The 20,332-nt window shown below is 37.7% G+C and overlaps 1 protein-coding gene across 6 annotated transcripts in view; it reads left to right on the top strand.

Moving 5' to 3' along the window:
* The window catches only part of LOC107037688, a 21,500-nt gene extending 2,474 nt beyond the window's left edge, over positions 1-19,026 (top strand). The window contains exons 1-8 of one of the 6 annotated variants that reach the window (XM_015256356.1): positions 5,364-5,602; positions 7,589-8,046; positions 9,028-9,574; positions 10,236-10,778; positions 12,333-12,455; positions 15,284-15,419; positions 16,326-16,485; positions 17,943-19,026. In XM_015256356.1, the coding sequence (XP_015111842.1) occupies positions 5,582-5,602; positions 7,589-8,046; positions 9,028-9,574; positions 10,236-10,778; positions 12,333-12,455; positions 15,284-15,419; positions 16,326-16,485; positions 17,943-17,973 (2,019 nt within the window). In that variant the 5' untranslated portion in view covers positions 5,364-5,581 and the 3' untranslated portion in view covers positions 17,974-19,026. Of the gene's footprint in view, positions 1-5,363; positions 5,603-7,588; positions 8,047-9,027; positions 9,575-10,235; positions 10,779-12,332; positions 12,456-15,283; positions 15,431-16,325; positions 16,486-17,924 lie in introns of those variants that run through there. The other 5 variants (XM_015256374.1, XM_015256365.1, XM_015256401.1 and 2 more) reach the window with 5 other exon arrangements.
* The last annotated feature ends 1,306 nt before the right edge of the window (positions 19,027-20,332 follow it).

The raw sequence follows: 20,332 nt of genomic DNA, 5'->3' as shown, positions 1-20,332 counted from the left end.
CCCCCCCCGTTACTTCAATACCCAATAAACCTCATATCACGCGTGAAAACAATGAAGGAACCGCCGACTGTTTGCCCTCGCGACAACTCTCGGAACATTATTAATCACCCCAGCCGCTTCTCGCTCGAACGTGAAAATCCCCAGTACAATAAATTCACCCGTAATTACGTCGTAAACCGCCTCATCCCGTCGCTTCCCCCCGGCTCGTCCAAAAAATGAAACCGCTCAAAGCCCCTGAATTCCCAACAACTTCCCTCTCAATTTCCAATTAAATTCACCTCTCCAAATTCCCCCGATTCACTCCGGTAATTGATCGATACATCACTCCGATTTCGATCTAAATTAATTGCGCAACGGTGTTTCCGTCAAGTCCTTGGACTTTCGTCGATCAAAAAGCAAACAAGAAAATAAAGAGAAAAAAAAATATTGTCGCGATGTGTACGGGGATTGGAATCATACAATTCTGCGGAGTAGAAATCGATATCAGTTATCCACTCGAGGTGATCTAGCAGTAACCAAGGGTAAAAAGAGACGGCGATAGGTGGACTACGTGCTAGGTTGTTGAGTCGTTGATAAGGGATTGTTGATGATAAAAAGTGATGGTTAATTCCAGCGATGACAGTGAGCACTCCTTCACCATTTTTCTACAATTATTCTTCGATTCATTTCTCGTGACGTCACACATATCCACCATTTTGTTTTCTCACTCTGAGAAATTGCGATAATTTGCAATGAAATTCCGAAGAAAATTGACGTCTTCTGGATTGAAAAGTGTTGTCACTCGCGAATTATCAATTTGAGGGTTTGAAAGGTTCAGGGATTTTTCGGAAGTTTCACTGGGGTATGTCGGAGCGTCGGAGGCCGTCACTCAAAGGGCGAAACGTGGGGGTGAGCTCAGTAATTCGATTATAAAATGGACAGGTAATGTTCGAAAGGCCCTACACTCTTCTGACCGTCCCGGCTCGACTGAAATTATCATTTTAGCTGATACTAGCTAATGTAATGATGCAGTTTTATCTCGTATTATCATGGGAAACGAGATAAATTGCGATAGTGCCGTTTATTTTGACAGCACTCGTCTCACCTCCCCCCGACCTATCGTGACGCCTGGTATCAGCCCTCGTAATCTTAATCATCCGCGGAGGGGTTTGCATCTGGGTGAGTTTTTGGGAGGTGAGATGAGGTTTGGGGAGAGGGAGAGGGGACCTGAAGCGCAGTCTTCATTTCCTTGTTCGGGAGAGAAAAAAAAATATTGTCGCGATGTGTACGGGGATTGGAATTATCGTTTGAGTGGGAATGGGCGGGGGTTAAATGGGAATTCAGGTCGATTTCACTGGGGTTTTTTCAAGTTCAGAGTGTTATTTGCAGTGGACGCGCGGAGAGAAATATTCAATAAAAATTACGTATCTTCTCCGTAATTCCGGAGCGAAATGTGGTTGTAGGAAATTTTACGGAACTGTCACCGAATTTTTCCGGAGTGTTCCGTAATTTTTATCTGAATCTCCTGTGAAAAATTACGATTACAACTACGAGTCTTCATCTCTCAGTTTAAAAAAATTAAATTTTTTAAGTACTTGCGATTTTGGATAAACTTCCTTAACAGTGTAGAACTAAACTGAAATTTCATGGTCTGTTTGGAAGGAATTTTCAGGAGAGCGACATTAAGGGGAGACTTAATCTAGATCTAGACTTAATCTAACCTTTGTCTAGATCAAATCTTAGAATTATGTTTTCTCCTACAATCATTAATTTCTATTTATGAAATTACTTTATCGACTCGATTATCGCATTGTTGAGTCAATGAAGTAGTTTAATTAATGAATAAAAAATAATAATTGCAGGAGGAAACACAATTCTAAAGATTCATATAAACGCAGGGGTTCCGTTTCCTCTTAAAGTAGCTCTACCCTTCGGCCGGGCTACGCTGTACTTTTGGATATTTTCAGTTTTTTAATTTTTCAACTAAATTGCATGGAAAAAATTTATCTAAATTAAATTTCGCAAAATATTGATATTTTTCCAAACATTTCCCTCTTATAAATAAATAATAAAACTTGTTTGCAAAACGGTGGATCATTTTTTATGAGGTGTCAAAAAAATTCTTGATTTTTTCACATCTAATGAAAAAAAATTCAGATTTTAATCTTTGATTACAATGGAAATGTTGATTTTCACATAAGACACTGGGTTAAATCCTGATTTTCAAACATTTCTTCTCTGAAAAACCAAAACGATAATTAAATTGAGAAAAAAGAATTCCGAATCTAATCGAGTTTTCTGCATTTTTTTTGCAGTTTTCAATAATCTTTGAATTTACCGTAAGCGTAGAGCTAATTTAAATTCAGTAGCGATTTTGACTATTGGCCAGTTTTCAATTAATATCCGGAAATTTAAGGGTAAAAAAAAATTTATGTAACTGCGGATGAATTCCTGAAACCTAGTGACATATCCCCGAAACTGAAAACTGTTTTTCTCAGTGTACCGGAAATTTCAGTCAAAAATTTCCTCCAGTGTATTCGCATCTACCTGTCATCCCCCGTCAATCGTCGGATGACTGGACGTCAAAATGAATCAGACAGACCAACTTGTCCTGACGTGTTTGCACCCGTCAACGGGATGACTCACGCGCCCCTGCCCCTCCCCCAATAACCCGAGCGGTCATTCGATGACTCGCGCAGGGTGGCAAAATACCAACAAAATGGCGGAACGAAATGGCCGATGCTACGGACAAACTACCAACGACCGTACCAACATTGTTATCTCACCGGTGTTGAGCACGGTTGGGCTCTCTCGCCTTATCACAGAGCAAACACCGGACCCCTCCGTACGTTCCCGGCTTATTGTGTCAATCAAAGAGATTCTAACAGTTTTTTTTGTTCTAAAAAAGCCCCACGTCTACTCCCACCAAAACTTCAGTCTCAAAAAAACTTGAGCCCAGTAACAATGAGTCAAAAATCTCGACTCACTGTTCAAACAGTGAATCACTGAACCGTCAAATTCAAAAATCTAAAGTTCAACTCGATGCACAATGCAAATTTCTTCTCTATTTCTCGGGGCGATTGAAACTTTTTCATATTAAGTAACATTTCTGCGATAATTTTAGGGTAAATTGTTCGAAAATATCGGATTTTCATGGAGCACCGATCATTATTTTTCTAGAGTAAAAAATTTTTTAATATTAATATTAAATATTGATATTAATAAAAAAAATAACACACAAATAACACATTTGGCTTTTTAATATTATTATTCAATTGAAGGGAAAACAATCATGAAATTTCAGATGTCGTTGAAAATCCTATGAAATTACAAATTTTTAAGCAGCCGGAAGACGAGAATTCCTCAAATTACTTGACTTCGCAATGCAAACATCAATATTCAGAAGGAACTGATGCAGATTTTTCAACTAACTGAAAACTCCAGAATATATTGTTGTGGAATACTTTAAATGAATAAATATCTCCTTCCCCGCTTTTCGAAGCGCGAATTTAGGAATAAACGAATGGAACGAAAGATGTTTTTTGTTGTTGAATTCAACAGCTGATTCCTGTCAAACTAAATATACCGCCCCATTCTTTTTAATTGAAGAAATTTGCCTTTTTATTACAATATTTACCAGAAATGTCCTGATTTCTATTAGTTTCCATGGAATAATTAAACTGAAATTAACTGCTTCCCTTGATTTTCTAATGAAGTTTTAAATTTTCGATGACGAATGACAATTTCCAAGAGCCCGGAATGCGGAAGGGTTGAAACAATCCCACCGACCCTTTAAGGATATCTAAGTACTTGGCTATTTTTTCTCCAGTGAAATCAGTAGCGAAGTGGTCAAACGGTTTAAGTCGATTTTGACTACTCAGGAGTTTTTAATGAATCTCGCAATCTAAGGCAGATAGCGAAATTTTTGTAATGACCTTTTCGGTAGAGCACATTGAGAGCTTCAAGAAAGATATGTACGAAAATTTCGTCATCTCCCTTAGATTTTGAGATATTCTTCGAAAACTCAGCTAAGAGCTAAGTCGACTTAAACCGTTTGACCACTTCGCTAATGAAATGCTTTTCTACTTTTTCAGTCGAACATCAGAGCTTTCATTTGAGCTCCATTTGACCCTAACTGTCCGCACATTTTACAATAATTTTATGATTTAAACTTTGCAGGTCTGAATTTGAATCTCTATATTAAATCGTTGGAAAATATTTTAAAAATCAGAAAAAAAATTAGCGAGTTTACTTCTGGAGGAAGAATGATGAAATAATTTTAAAAACCGTAATTTCTAAAAATGGCGAGCATTTTATATAGATAATTAATAAACAATCAATTTTCCACCGAACATTATTTTTTTGCATTAAATTGAAAATAATGTTTACGATAATTTAAACAATTTCAATTATTGATTTATGAACAGCGAATGTGGAAAAAAATAGTAATTCTGTACAAAATGTAATTTGAATAACGCTGAATCTCCATGATTTTTTTCAAATTTTTCTCAGACAAGTTAATTGTCAAATTTAATTGCCAATTGAAAATGGTTGAATCTACAGTATGGTCTGTACCAAACTGTAAAATATAGGGGAGGGTGGGGTAAAATGGGCACTTTAGACTTTTTTAAAATCATTCATAACTCAGAAACAAATTTATCAATTGAGCTCAGTTTAGGCTCGTCACAGAGGGAAATAATTGTTCTTTGTATTTAAAAAAAATATTGAATTTTATCAACACTTCAACTTCATTAACATTTTAAAACAAGTCAAAAGTGTCCGTTTTACCCCAACCCCCCCTACTTAAATATCCTGATCGGATATCCTTAACAATGGTCCTCATGTCCATAGTTATTAATTTTTGGAAACCGAAATACGTGAGGCACTGTAATAATCGAGTGACTGAACTTTTTGATTTCCAAAAATTAATAATTATGGCCACGAGAGTCATTCGAAAATTCAACACATGCAGGGGGTACAGTTACCATTGAAAACCCCATCCAGAAGCTGCCTGCAAATTCTCAAACCTTGTCCTGATTAGCGTGGGGGATGCTAATCAGGGCAATAATTATAGCGAATACCCGGGGGGGGGAGTTCCGAGTGACCAATGAGAACAGCGAAGGGGCGTTGTCCAATCGTGTCTTCATGCTCCCGTTCGACCATTCCAAAGCCCCATCTCTCCTCTCTCTCCCCTGTTTGTTGCGGCTATTCCTCTCTCTCGCAATGCACAACTCCACCGTCCGAATAACCCGCGATGCCGATGGAGGGGGGAGAGGAGAGTGCCTCCTAGACACGCGACCACCTCTCCCAGCATAAACCACGAACGCCTCTTCACCTCACACCTTTTTTCCACCAACTTCAGTCACTAGCCGATTCCCGTGGAAGGCTCATCGTCTATCACTTCCTTCCGTTCGGCTTTTAAATTTTGGTTCAGCTGGTTCTGAAGTTGTTGAAGTTCAGTTTCCTCGGATCGGTTTGAGCGCTCGCCGAGACCAAGGAGCACGCGATTGCACCTTTGGCGCCTCATTGCGGGCATCGAGTTTAATTTCATCAAAAGTGGAAGATTGTTTTGAGTTATTTATCATTTTGTAGAAGAGGACCAATGCGGCACGCAGCTACAGAGGTAATTTTGTGAAGTAATGCAGATGAGAAAAAAAATCCCGCGAAAAATGTGAAGCGAAAGATAAATTTCCCCCTTCAAAACGTAATTTTTCGCAAAAAAGCGGCAAAATTTTGGAGTCATTCGTGAAAAAATACAAAAAACTGATGAATTTAAGCGCATTTTCAGTGAATTTTTACTGGACTTTCTCGCAATTTTTCCTCGATGAATGCAGTGTCATTCGTTAATGACTCAAATACTAGAAAGTTTCCTAAGTACATCCAACAATTTTAACTACTTCGTCAATTGATGTAAACGATTTTCCCAACCCTCATTTGAAGTAAATGTTTTCTGTCGCCTTCGTCGATCCTCGCTAATGACAATTTTTCCCATTATTGTGGCCGAAGGGAACGTGTGAAGAATTCGACGAAGAGTGGTCATGGAGTGTTCATGATCTTTCGGAAACAAATGCTCGATATGTCTGCTTCCCCGAATTATAATATTCTCCTCATACGATGGAGCACTATGAATGACGCGTGCCTCAGTCGGCGACCGGCGGAAATCTTGGCTTGACATTACCAAGCGGAAGTGACGCGCACCTCTGCAAACACCTTCTCCAACAATTCCTCTTTTCTTTCTATTTCAACGTTAATTCTCTCTCTGTCGGTTGTGACGAACGAGGTGTGCCGTTTTCACCATGAACATAAATACACCGGATTTTTATACCATTTCTGTGTACCCTTTTGTCGCGTGGCTTTTTAAAACCCGTGACTAATTCTGTTTCTGAGCTGAGGAAGATCCAGTGTTTCCGGAATTGCAGTCAAAAAATAATTTATTCGAGTTGAATGAATTCATTTTGAACAGTAAATGGGTTTAAACTTGATTTTTAGCTGCGTTTTTATTCAGATTGAATAAATAATTTTTTAGATGTGAACAAACGTTTTTGTGTTCCAAATAGAGAATGTTATTTAGTAGAAATGAAGTCGTTGTTTAGGCGATGAAGAGAACGAATTTACTAGTGTACAATAATTCTGCATTTGGATCAAATAAATTGTTCATTCGATTCTGATATTCTGTTAAAATTAACTGAAATTTCGATGGAATTGCAATTTTTTTGCAATAAGGAGATGAGGATTTCCCAGTTTAGTGGAATTTTCGATCGAAATATGGATACTAGCGAGTTACGCTGAATTGTTAATTAATTATGAATTCAAGAATATATTTATGTGAATTTTCATGATTTCCATTGATTTTCCTGGAATAATTGCACTGAAACTTACAGTTTTCATTGACATTTACAATGAGTTGTGGATTTTTAATGACAAAATTCCTTGAAATTGCATTAAAACTGTCACATGATAAAAATTTGTAATTAAAAATCACGAAATTATGGAAAATAAAAATCTTGAAATTTCAAATTTGACTGAAAATGCAATGAAATTTCAAAATTTTGAGTGGCAGAGAGACGATAATTCCCCAAAAGCACGATTATTCCATACCAAATAACGCTGCATTTTCAATTTATTAAAACTTCAAGATTAAATTTTCCCAAATTTTCCAAATTTCTATCAATTTTCTTGTAATATTTGACCCGACATTTACAGTTTCCACTGATTTTCCATCAAATTTTGAATAATCACCAGCAAAATTTCTTGAAATTTCACTAGAACTGTGATTTGCCAGAAATTTCCCGGAATTATTTGAAACGAACAAAAAAATCTCAAATAACGAATTTCATTTTATCCAAACGGGTACTTTTCGAGGCTCGCAATGATATTCGGAGTTCGTTTGAGGAATGAGTGATTGGGTTTTGCTGAAGGTTGTGAAATACGTCATCGTGGCCTAGACCCAGTTCCGATCCGGAAATAGATCTTATGAGGAGCACATCCGCATTATCTTGTAACAAGTCTTTGTTCCTGTCCCACTTTCCTCGAATTTCTATCGTTTCGAGTTGTTTAGCGACAGTCACTCATTGAAGGTGTCATTCAGACAGGAAAATATCGATTTCAGGACACAATGAAGGAGAACATGATGAAGCAAGAGATGAAGATAGAGTGGGAGGGGAATCATCCTGAGGAGGGATCCCCAGTGGTGCCAAGGACTGCGGAGGAGCAGGCGGTGGAGAGCCCCCAGAGTGTCATCACAGCAAGAAGACACGTTCGGACAATTACCACAACCGGGCACATCACAGAGACTATTGCTGAGGGGGAGCCGGACTCTCCAGTGCCCAGTCCCCCTGAGAAACAGAACAGTAACATGCAGGTGGTACCAGTGGCTCACCAGGAGCAGGAGGCGTATCAGGAGCAGCAGTCACAGTATATTCACGTGGGTCAGGGGAGTCCGGGCGAGCAGAGGAGTATCGAGCAGCATCAGGTTATTTATAATACGAGTAATAGCGAGGAACTGCAGGTGGAGAATCAGGAGGCCGAGGGACAGGCCATTGGGCTGGCTATTAAGGATCAAACTCGGTAAGTTTGATATTAATTTGTGAATCAGTGGATTTTCCACAATTCGATGGAAAATTTACTGAAACTGTCCATTTTAGATCAGTTATTCAGAAAAAATTAGTCAAATTCATCAATCTATATACTTTTTAATTCAGTAACGAAGTGGTAAACCGGTTTAAGTCGATTTTGACTATTGACCAGTTTTTAGTGAATATCACGGAATCGAAGGGAGATAGCTGAATTTTTGTTGAACCTTTTTTGTAGCACGCAATTTGCTCCAGAAAAAAGGTTATTACGAAAATTTCATTATCTCCTTTAAATTCGGAGATATTCTTCAAAAACTTAACTAAGAGATAAGTCGACTTAAACCGTTTTACCACTTCGCTACTGAATTGTTAATTAATTGAGAAAATGTCAGTAACTTGCGAAATTTATGTTTTATCCTTGTTGGGATATTAATATTTCTCTTCTGGAAATTATTGCTAGACTATTCATGAAAAAAAATAGAACAAGTAAATTTCAGTTCAATTATTCAATGGAAATGAGAAAAAATGAGAATGTTTCGGTTCACTCGGGACTGAGTATTGATGTTCACTTGAAAATTTATGTAAATCATGGAATTTCCATCTTATTTCTACTAAAAACTCATGAATTCACTTAAATGTTCAACATTTCCCCCCGAAATCGATTGTAATATCGTTTGTCTATAAATTACGACTGAATTGTCCGTGAACTTTTAATTTTTTTGAACAGTGTGTCTCAAAATTCCGAGTACTTTCAGCTGTAGAAATGTTACATGACTATTTTTATAGCTCGCGAAATTCTCAGAATCTCAACTCTCCTCCATTATTTCGTTATTCTGCGGAAATATTTCAAGAAATATTTACATTCGCCTGAACCTTCCTCACTAGTTACTCCTCGCTAAATCCTCAGCAAATCCTCGAAAATGTTCGAAATCCAAGACTAAAAATTAAGAAACTATTGAAGACATTTCCCCTACAGCTACGCGACCCCAGTCCCGGAGAGAGCCGAAGTGGACAGAGTCTACATCTCCTACGGGGAAGACAACGACGCTCGCCGAGGTGGTCCCGTGATAACAGTCCAAGTGCCTGACCCCAGACGTCAACAGTCTCGATTCAGTCCCCACGAGAATGGCCAGGTGACGAGATTCCAAAACTCCCCAGCCTCAGGGGAGGATTACGAGGGGAGTGCGATGGTCTCGCACCCCCCGACGATCCACATCCCATCCCCACCGCACCCTTACTCACCACCTGTGGAGACCATGCGGTGTCAGCAACAACAAGTGGTCCCCACGTACACCGAGGCCACAATCAAGTACGACGTGGCAGCAGCTGTGCCCACGGAAAACCTGAAGACCAGCACTTACACCACTCTCGAGACTGTTGCACTACCTCCGGCGCAGACTGTTCAGTATACTCCGTATGTCACCGATGGATTTCAACCCACTGGCAGTTATGCTTATGCCAAACCTGGAGACATCACTTATCTGACTTATCCCAGTGGACAGGCGAATTTCAGAGCGGGAGAGGTAATCTTAAATTTTGATTTATTGATGAGAAGACGAGATGATGTGGTTATGTATTGATGCGAAGGAGATAAATTTGAAGACTTGAGACGTATTAGACACAAATGGGAAGAATTAGTTCTTGAAATTGTCATCAAGTGAGAGTTTCGTTGACATTCGAAACAAATTAGTCATTGAAAATTCACAATTTCAATTATTTTGTGATAATTAGTAGAAATCATGAAAATTGAATTAACTTTTCAATTCAGTGCTAAATTTTCATGTTTTTTTGTAACTTCAAGTGGGAAATTTTTTATTTCTACTGAAAAATTTTGATTTTTCTGAATTATAATTTGTTTGAGTGTCCAAAAATGTGTAGCTTGCATTAATTTTCCTCCCTAAATCGAATTTAGAGATATCAGTGTAGCTGACAGCGAAGATTAACAAATATGATTAATATCATTTGAGAAATATCCCCGAAAGGAATTCTTTCTGCGAGAATATCTGTGAATAAAGAACGTCACTTCATGAATTCTCCTGACCTCTCGCTTTTGAAGATATCTATTCCCCAAGCAGATTTTCTCTATTTTTTTTTACATTCGAAATGCACAGAAAATATTCTGTAATGCTGTCTTTTCTCAGTGCTTTCCGGTCAATAAAAACCACATCATTGATGATGTTTCAGGTGGAATCTCGAGTCTACATAAAGGGCGACCCCACCCTGACCTCCTCCTCCCTAATTCCCACAAGAGCCCAGCTCCACTACGATCAGCCAGGCTCTCCAAATTCCCAAGTGACAATCTATCCAGGTCCCACCCAGGCCTTTCAGTACGTCAAGACCTCTGGAGAGACCTACTGGGCGGCCCCTCCAAGCTCCACATCACCCCCAACCCTGGATTACGTCCCGGGATATACCATCCCCATCACAACGAGCGATGGAGGAAGCATGATGTACTCCGGAGGCGGATACACCGTTGCCGGTGACAACGGTCCACCTTCTCCGTGGCCCACCATTCCAGTGAGTGCCTCTGACGACGGCTTCGACCATCAGTTGATCCCAGTTGACTCCAAAGAGTGCGTCAACTGCGGAGCTAACATGACCCCCTTGTGGAGAAGGGACGGCACTGGACATTACTTGTGCAATGCCTGCGGCATTTATAATAAAATGAATGGAGCTAACAGACCCCCCATGAGGTGTGGAGGGAAAATCAAACAGAGCATTGCACCGGTAAGTAGTTTTTGGCATTCGAGCGGTGAAGGGAATGGATCTAGAATGATTTTGTGAATGATTTTCAAAATATTTCCAGACTTTTAAAAAATTAACGCTGAAATTTTCGGTAGTTTCGTGGAAATTTTTATTACATCATAGTTTTACTGGAATTTCAGTCCAATTATTCCACGGAAATTAATTTATACTTGAAGGGATGGGGCTGTAACCGACCTCCCGTGAGGTGTGAATAGATCTAGAATGATTTTGTGAATTATTCTCAAAGTATTTCCAGAGTTTGTAGACTTTTGCAAAATTAACGATCAAGTTTTCGGGAGACTTAAAAATTTTCGTCTGAAATTTCCGGTACATTTTTCGGAAATTTTTATCGAATTTAATTATTACCTCAAATTTCAAGGAATTTCGTCATTGAAAATTCAGAATTTCATGGAAAAATAAAAGAGAACTGTAAATTTTCGTTCCATTTTCCACTGAAAAGGAATAGAAAACCAGAAAATTCCATGTCATTTGACACTGAATAGTCATATTAGATTGGAAATTCAAATAAATTAAGGAATTCTTGTCTTTATTCCGCTTAAAATTCTGGAATTTTACTGAATTTTCAGTGAAACCAGAAATTTCATGATTTTTTCCCCCTAAATCGCATTCAGTGTCGCTGTCCTGAAAATTAGTCGTCAACTATCCCTGAAATTTCAGTTTTTTTCAAGTGTAATTTCTTGGAAATTTTTATTACATGATAGTCCCACTGAAATTTAGTCCAATGATTCCTCGAAAATGAATATAAATAAGGAAAATTCAAGTGAATTGGGGAATGCTTATCTTCCTGTTGGCAAAAAATTGAAATTTCATTGTGAGATATCTAAAAAGTTATTTACAAATGATCTTTGATACTTACCGTCTTATTTCGCAGATCTATTAACAGTAACCTCCATAGAAAAATGAATTAAAAGACTTTAACTCACAGGATTTTCTGTTTCTCCAAACTCATTAATTTTCGCGAGGACAATAATGCGCACAAACTGATTAATCAACTCGCGTTAATCCGGCGAATAATGACGCAATTTTCCTGGTCAGTAAAACTAACAATAAGATTGAAGAAAGAAAAAAGTTGTCCACCGTTTGGAATTCTAGGCCACAGGGGAATTATTTGTGCTGATAAAAAAAAAGTCCAATACCGGGATGGACGAGACATGGGCTTGTTGTATAGTACCCAATGTGTGCACCAACACAACCAACGTTATTAAGTAATGTTTGTGCTCTCGAGAGAAGAACGCTGTTATCTCGGAGCCCAGAACAAATAAGAGACGGGGAAAGAGGGCGGGTGTTGTTTGCTCTAGTTTACTTACCTGACGAAGACCGCGTACATTCCTCTCCTCTTCCTCTTCATGTTCTCAAACAGTCAGGGATGATGCTCGCATTCCACCATCTGCGATATAAAAAAAATTCACTAAATGAGCGGAAAGAATTAAACGAGAAAATTCAACACATCGATAACAGATTTTATCATTTATGCGACTCAATAATTCTCATCATTCTCATTATTTTTATTTCCAGAGTGGACGTAGAACGGGCGTGCAATGCGCAAATTGTAGAACAAGCAACACAACATTATGGAGAAGAAATAACAATGGCGAGCCAGTATGTAATGCCTGCGGCCTCTACTTTAAGCTCCACAATGTGAGTAGACGTTCAAATAATTACTAAAGTGTATTAAGAGTAATAAAAAACCAAAACGAGAGAAATAATAAAGGTTGAGGCGCAGTAAAGACTGCAAACAAGGGTCGTTGAGCCCGACAGTTATATGACAACAATTCTCCTTGAAAAAATGTTCGTCACACTGAGGGGGAAGGGTTAACTGGAAACAAACAATACTTCTCACCTTTGAAATCATCTCCGGTATTTTTCGATGATTTTTCGACGCCTCGTTTGACTCGCGACGCGGCTCCCTTCCGGTTTCAAAGACTTTGAGGGGGGGAACAAACGGATGTACACGAAATTGAGTCATTGAAAATATTTGAGAGTTGGCTAGTCTGTTTCAGGAGAGGTACATTAAATTCAATTTAGGGGGCAAATCATGAAATTTCAGATTGCACGGAAAGTTCAGGGAAATCTTTAATTTTTGGAATGAGAAAAAATGGGGATTCCCCGATTTACTTGTCTAATTCTCAATGAAAACATGAATATTCAATAGCACATTACGCTCAACTTTTTGTTAATGAAATGTTCAAAAGAATACATTCACCATTTATTTTGATCTCATTAATTTTTTTATGAAAACTGGAATTTTCAATGATGAAATCCCTCGAAATTTCAGTGAAACTGTAATCTAGGAAATTTCAGCCAAGAATTTTTAACAGCAGTGACAGAGAAAAATTGAAATTTCATGGACGTTATTTTTCGGAGAATGATGTGGGATTCAGTTTAGGGGGAAAAAAACAATGAAATTTCCCATTTTACTGACGATTCAACGAAATTGTCAATTTTTCAGCAACAGGAAGACGAGAATTCCTTAATTTACTTGAATTTTTACTCAAAACGTGAATATTCAGTATCAAATTATGTTGAAAGTTCAATTAACTGATATTTCAAGAATATGTTCCATAAAATTGAAATTTTCAAAGACGATTCCACGAAATTCCCTATTTTTCAACAACAGGAAGACAAGAATTCCTTGACTTACTTGACATTTCAATCAAAACGTGAATATTCCGTACAAAATTACGTTGAATGTGCAATTAACTGAAATTTCAAGGATATATTCCATAAAATTGAAATTTTCAAAGACGATTCCCCGAAATTCCCTATTTTTCAACAACAGAAAGACAAAAATTCCTTAACTTACTTGAATTTTCCCTCAAAACGTGAACATTCAGTAGTAAATTATGTTGAATCGTCAATCGACTAAAATTTCAAGAATATATTCCAAAAATTGGAATTTTCAAAGACGCTGGGATTTGTGATTGTGAGTGCATTCCAGTGTGCAATATAATTGAGAAGATCCATTAATTTTTACTAGACTGACGATAAATCTGTTATCAGGACACGTGTGGGTCCGATGACACGTGTCTATGGCTGCATTGATAAGGAATTAGAACTGTTTTAGTCTATCAACGACGAAAATTTCGAATTAGTGCTGTGAAGGCACCTGTCCAGAAGCGGACATTGTGATAATTTTAGATGCGTCGATGAGATTAGCATCAGAGCCAATAAATCATCCTCAGGCGTCGCAGGAATTTGGAAACTTTGTCTCGAGTTAACGAGAACGATCGCTTCTTCTTCTGATTCTTTTATTTCTTGGTGATCGATAGCAATCAATCACAATCGAGTCGAGTGTTATCGGAGGTTTTTTTCGCGTCGGGTGATAAGCATGTTGGCTGATCTTTTTTTCGCGAGGCGTGAGCGAAAGGGGTAGAGTGGACAGCTAAATTCGGAGAAGATTATCGGGAGATCTTGTTGAGGGAATAGGGACAATTAATTTTATGTTGAGTGGATATCAGAACGTTTTTATTTGGAAGGATGAAGTTCAATGCGAGGCAATTTTTTTTAAGACACGTTGAAATACTCTGTTAGAATTTTTTTGAAAGTTCATGGAAAATATGATAGTAATTCTCATAAGAGTGACATTGAATCGGATTTGGGGGAAAAATGGTTATGAAATTTGTAGCTTTAGGTAGAATTCAGGGAAATTCATGAGTTTTAAGTGGGAGTGCGATGGAAATTTCACAACTTGATTGAATTTTCAGTGGAACATGAATATTCAGAAAAAAAGAGATGAATTTTCATCGAATAATTGAACTGAAAAATCAAGCATTTTATTGATTTTTCGAGCATTTGAACAGAAAATCACTGGAATATTTGATTTTGAATGACAAGATTTCCTGAAATTCCAGTGGAACTTCAACACGATAAAAATTTCCGGTATTTGGCACGGAAAATTCAGATGAAAATTGTTAACACTACGCTACTCTCAGAAATTAATTATTCAATTCTGTAATAATTTTATGCGTGTTATTAAATTAGAATAAACTATTTGTCTGGGTGTATAACGAAATGTGAACAGTGTTGGAAAACATTAGAAATTTCGTTGATAGTTAAGTAGTAATTTTCAGGAGAGCGGCATTAAGAAGCGGAAAAAAATCTTAATATTTTAAATTTTTTGTATAAATTCAACGGAATTCCGAATTTTCGAGCAGCAGAAAAACGAAAAATTCTCAATTTACTTGAATGTTCAATTCTTCGGAAACTCAAGAATAAATTTACCAGAATTTGTCTGATTTCTATAAATTTTCATGGAATAATTGAACTTGAATTTCCAGTTTCCATTGATTTTTCCATCAAATAGTGAACTTTTAATGCCGTGGTACTGTCACTCGATAAAAATTTCCAAATAAATGTAAAGAAAACATCAGTAAAAAAAGATCAATAGTGAAGTTAAAGTCATAAATTGGAAATTAGAAACGAAAGAATAACGCAAGTTCCTTATTAATAATATCATTAAATTCCAGGTGAACAGGCCATTGAGTATGAAGAAAGATGGCATTCAAACCAGGAAGAGGAAGCCCAAAAATCACACGGGCTTGAGCAGTGGCCTGGCTGGATCCAGTGGCATTCACAAGACCGAGATGAAGTCAAACCTACTCGGTGAGTCTATGGTGAGCAATCTCTCTTCCTTTTCCGCCTCTTTCATTTTTCAATTCCCCCCGTGATCCACTTGCCGGATAAGATAACTCCGTTTTTTTAATTGATTTTTTCACTCGATGGCTACGTGACAACAGTGTACACAATGATTCTTTCGATTACCTGGGAAAATCGCGGGAAATATATATTCAAAAAAAAAAAAAATGACAAAAAGATATTCGAAGCGTCAGTGGAGTCAACTTAACGAAATTGTTGGAAGCATTGGGACGAGAGTTACAGTTTAATTCGGGAAATTTTGTTGTTTGCGTTCGGCTGACCGATATAATCAGAAAAATGGCCGCTGTCGCGAGTGAACGAGGGGGGAATATGGGAAGGGGGGTGCAATGGGCCGTCAATGCCCGATGATTGGTCAGAAAGCGCAGGGGGGATCTGAGCGATAACGAGGGGAAAAAATCGAGTATTTTTCCTCAACCGGGGAAATGCACGCCTGCGCGTGGTAAAATTATCTGATGGCGCCTGGTTATGTTCAGTGGGGGGAGGGGAGGGGAGAGGGTCAGTGGGGTCGGCCACTAGAGGGGAAAACAGCCTCAACAATGAAGAGTAATTCATTTTTTTTCTTTTTATTCTCGATTCTCGAATCATTTCATAAATGAGCAAATATAATACTTTTTTTTTAACGACCAGATTTTCCGATTTATTCTTAATATTTTCGGCATGGTTTCAATATCCAGAGACATGGTTTTGAACAAATTTTGGGATAAACATTTTTAATTCAGTAATGAAGTGGTAAAACACTACAAGTCAACTCTGATTATTGACCAGTTTTAATGATTTGAATGACAAAACGTGAACTCTTTTGTGAACGAAGAACTAAGAATGCATGAATTTTTGACTGAATATAAATTGCAGTGGACTCGAAGCTGCAGTTGAGTATGTACGGGGGTGGGGTCGTTGATGGGTTTGAGGAACACCATTATCTTGGTACAATGACAACATCCCAAATGGGGCACGCGCACTCGCCCCTCGCATTGCCCTCGGCCGCCGCACTCAATCGTCAGACGACCCTTACGTAAGTGCACGACACACCGAAAAAAAAAAAATAACACAGAGAAAGAAAGAGTTTTCATTTTCAGGGAAATGTCACTGATTTCCAGGAATTCATCCCAATTATTAGGGATTCGCGATTGTGAAATTCAGTGAAGGAATTTGATTTCTTTAATTGATTCAGTGAGTGGAAAACTCTGAAAATCAGTCATTTTGTCACCAATTTTCAGTGACATTATCACTAATTTTCAGAAATTCATTTCTAATTTTGGGGAATCTATGATCAAACTCAGCGATAAAAATCACTAATGATCGGGATTATTTCGGCCAGGGTTCAGCGTCTCCAATAATTGGTGGTGACTTCCTGAAAATGAGTGACATGTCCCTGGAAATCAAAACTTTTTTTCCTCTGTGAAGGTCTTGATTCAAGTAGATCCCGACACACAGAAAACCCTAGACGTAATATACGTTTTGCTAAGCGTCATTTACGCTTAACGCTAATATGATGTCCGATGGCAGTTTTTCTGTCATGAAAATTGGAGTTTCCCCCCGTACCATGTAAATGTTTTTTTATTCACTCTCGACAAAGAGGCAATACTCATCATAGATGAATTCCTAAATTATTATAATCTAAGAATTTAAAAACTCTATATATTATTATATTCCTCACGTGGAAATGTATCGAGTCCAACTCACGAAAGGAATGAACTATATAACTACTTGTAATTAAATCCTAAGAAAAACCTAATGTTCATAAGTAATTATCTTCTATACAATTTCATACAAAATAATAATATTTTTGCTGCAGAATAAGCCGTCAAGATTTGAATGGAATAAATAAAAAAAAATCGGAGCTTGCGTTTCAAAAAAAGTGTATTTGATGCTCATGAAATTGTAAATTACGATTTTAATAGAAATCTATTTTACGATTTACTTATGCGCAATTTACAACAAAAATATCGTATTTCACGGATAAGTAAACGTAAAATACGGAAAAGATTATCGTAATTTATGGCGATTATGGGCGTAATTTGCGCTTTAACTTCAAGCGTAAAATACGCCCCAGAAAGCGCAAAAAACGACTGCTTAAATGTAACTTACGTTCAGATTTTTCTGTGTGGACTTGAATCAAGTATTTTTTCTACTCGATTTAAGTAGGAAGAATATGATCCAATCAATCCGAGTTTCTCACTCAATTTAAGGAAAAAACATTGTTTTATGAAAATTAATGCCAAGTAGAGTGCCGACTCGAAACAAGTCGATGAAATCTATTTGAACTGAGTAGAAAGACCCTTTTTTTAGGTGCAAATAACGACTTTACCGACTGTAACTATTCAAACTTTCCCGCGTCCTCGCGCCTCCAGTCTCAACTCAAACTGAAAGACTTTCACTCTTCTCCTTCATTCATTTCACTCATGAAATCTCCTGTATTTACCGAAAATTTTGATTTTTTTTCTCTAACAGGTGAATTATTTCTTTCAGCGTGCCCCCATTAGAGCCGATAACGAGTTAACGCCGCACCTCGATCGCTCCTGAGCGCGTCATAATACACCGACTGTTGGTGATACAGCCGTGAGGATTTCTACCTGATCACCTCCATTGATTATCGACGGAACTCCCGGAGGGAGTCGCCACCTTGTGGCCGAGACCGAGAAGGAGATCGAGATGATCCAGATCAAGAACCGATCACAGAATTTCGAAAATCCATTTTCTGTACTGCGTCTCGCGATTCCTCGTCTGGGAATTGGGAACTGCATATTTCCGACACTCGAAAACTTGAGATCACTACAAAAAAATTTTGTCCCGAGCTGTTGCGATGGGGATTTTTACTCGTGCGGTTGGCCAGCCCTCGCCTTCGGCTCGGATGCCAACGCCACGCGAGTAAAAACCCCATCGCGATATTCCGGAAAAATACTGTTCCGCAGATCTCAAACGAATTGATTAAATCCCCACAAAACAGTCATATCTGTTGTAAAGCCATAGAATTGACGAATTCCGGGGCCTCGTCGGTGCTTGTACATAGATTTTATACATTTGTCCAAAGATTTGTGTTAGTCTTAACTAATTTTTAAATAGAATCCCCTGGATTCATTACTTTTAGAACACATTTTAATATATTTCTAAAATATAATAATTCGCTATGAGATTTTTAAAAATGTCAAGAGAATTTAAATTGAAGCCATGGAGTAAGAGCGATGAATTAGTTTGAATTCATTTGACGGAAAATTTTTCACATTAAGGGGAGGGGGTGGCCAAGTGTAGGAACAAGAACAGATTATATAATTTGGAAAATCAAGTTCCCCGGATCTCAGACGAATCAATTAAATCCCCACAATGACGAACAATGATTTACGCATAAAGCTGCAGAATTTATGAATTCTGGGGCCACGTTTTGTACATTTGTCCAAAGATTTATGTTAGTCTTAACTAATTTTTGAATAGAATCCCCTGGATTCATTACTTTTAGAACACATTTTAATATATTTCTAAAATATAATAATTCACTGTGAGATTTTTACAAATGTCAAGAGAATTTAAATTAAATACATGGATTAAGTACGATGAATATGTTTGAATTCATTTGACGGAAAATTTTTCACATTAAGGGGAGGGGAAGGCCAAGTATGGGAACAAGAACAGATTATAGAATTTGGAAAATCAATTTCCCTGGATCTCAGACGAATCAATAAAATCCCCACAATGACGAATAATGATTTACGCATAAAGCAACAGAACTGAGTCATTCTGGGGCGCCGTTTTGTGCATTTGTCCAAAGATTTGTGTCAGCCTCAACTAATTTGTAAATCGAATCCTCTGAATTAATAACTTTTAAAACACATTTCAATATATTCCCCAAAAATAATACTTCACTCTGTGATTCCGCCCAATCTCAAGAGAACTTAAAGTATCTCTACCCTTACGGTAAATTCAAAGATTATTGAAAACTGCAAAAAAATTGCAGAAAACTCGATTAGATTCGAAATTCTAATTTTTTTTCACAATTTAATTATCGTTTTGGTTTTTCAACAAAGAAATGTTTAAAAATCAGCATTTAACCCAGTGTCTTATGTGAAAATCAACATTTCCATTGTAATCAAAGATTAAAATCTGAATTTTTTTTCGTTAGATGTGAAAAAATCGAGAATTTTGTTGACACCTTATAACAAATAATCCACCATTTTGCAAACAAGTTTTATTATTTATTTATAAGACGGAAATGTCTGAAAAAATATGAATATTTTGCGAAATTTAATTTAGATAATACTGACTGGGTATGAATTTTTTCAAATTTTTTCCATGCAATTTAGTTGGAAAATTAAAAAACTGAAAATATCCAAAAGTACAGCGTAGCCCGGCCGAAGAGTAGAGCTACTTTAGATACACGGATTAAGTATGATGAATACGTTTGAATTTATTTGATGGAAAATATTTCGGATAAGACACCGATGTTTTATACGTGTTTCCAAGAGTTTGCTGGAGGTAAGAGGGAGGGGGATGGTTGAGGCACAAGTGGCGATGAGAGAAGGGGGTTGAGAAGGAAGGGAGGTGAGTCCATCAGGCTAAAGAGTCGGCTATCGTGCCGGCCCCGAGTCCGCTAAGGGCTATTCCATGTTAGCCGCTCTCCACTGCCCACTTTTTTTTCACTCTTTTCATTTCAGTCGCACTTTATTCTTTTTATTTTCACTTTTTTGTTTTCTTATTTCCCCGTGGATGGCGCAAACGTGGCGCCGCCCTCAGTCAGTGTCTCTGTCTCGGCCGCACCGTTGAGGAGAGGGATATTAGCTCTCTTCGTCTTTTTTTTCTTTATTTTTATCTCTCTTTCTCTCTCTACGCATGTGGCTCTATAATGCATCCCTGCGTGCATAATTTAT

This window comes from Diachasma alloeum, unplaced genomic scaffold, assembly GCF_001412515.2.
Source record: "Diachasma alloeum isolate Michigan unplaced genomic scaffold, Dall2.0 Dall_scaffold_00177, whole genome shotgun sequence".
Lineage (NCBI taxonomy): Eukaryota > Metazoa > Arthropoda > Insecta > Hymenoptera > Braconidae > Diachasma > Diachasma alloeum.
This window is presented reverse-complemented; position numbering and strand designations above follow the sequence as displayed.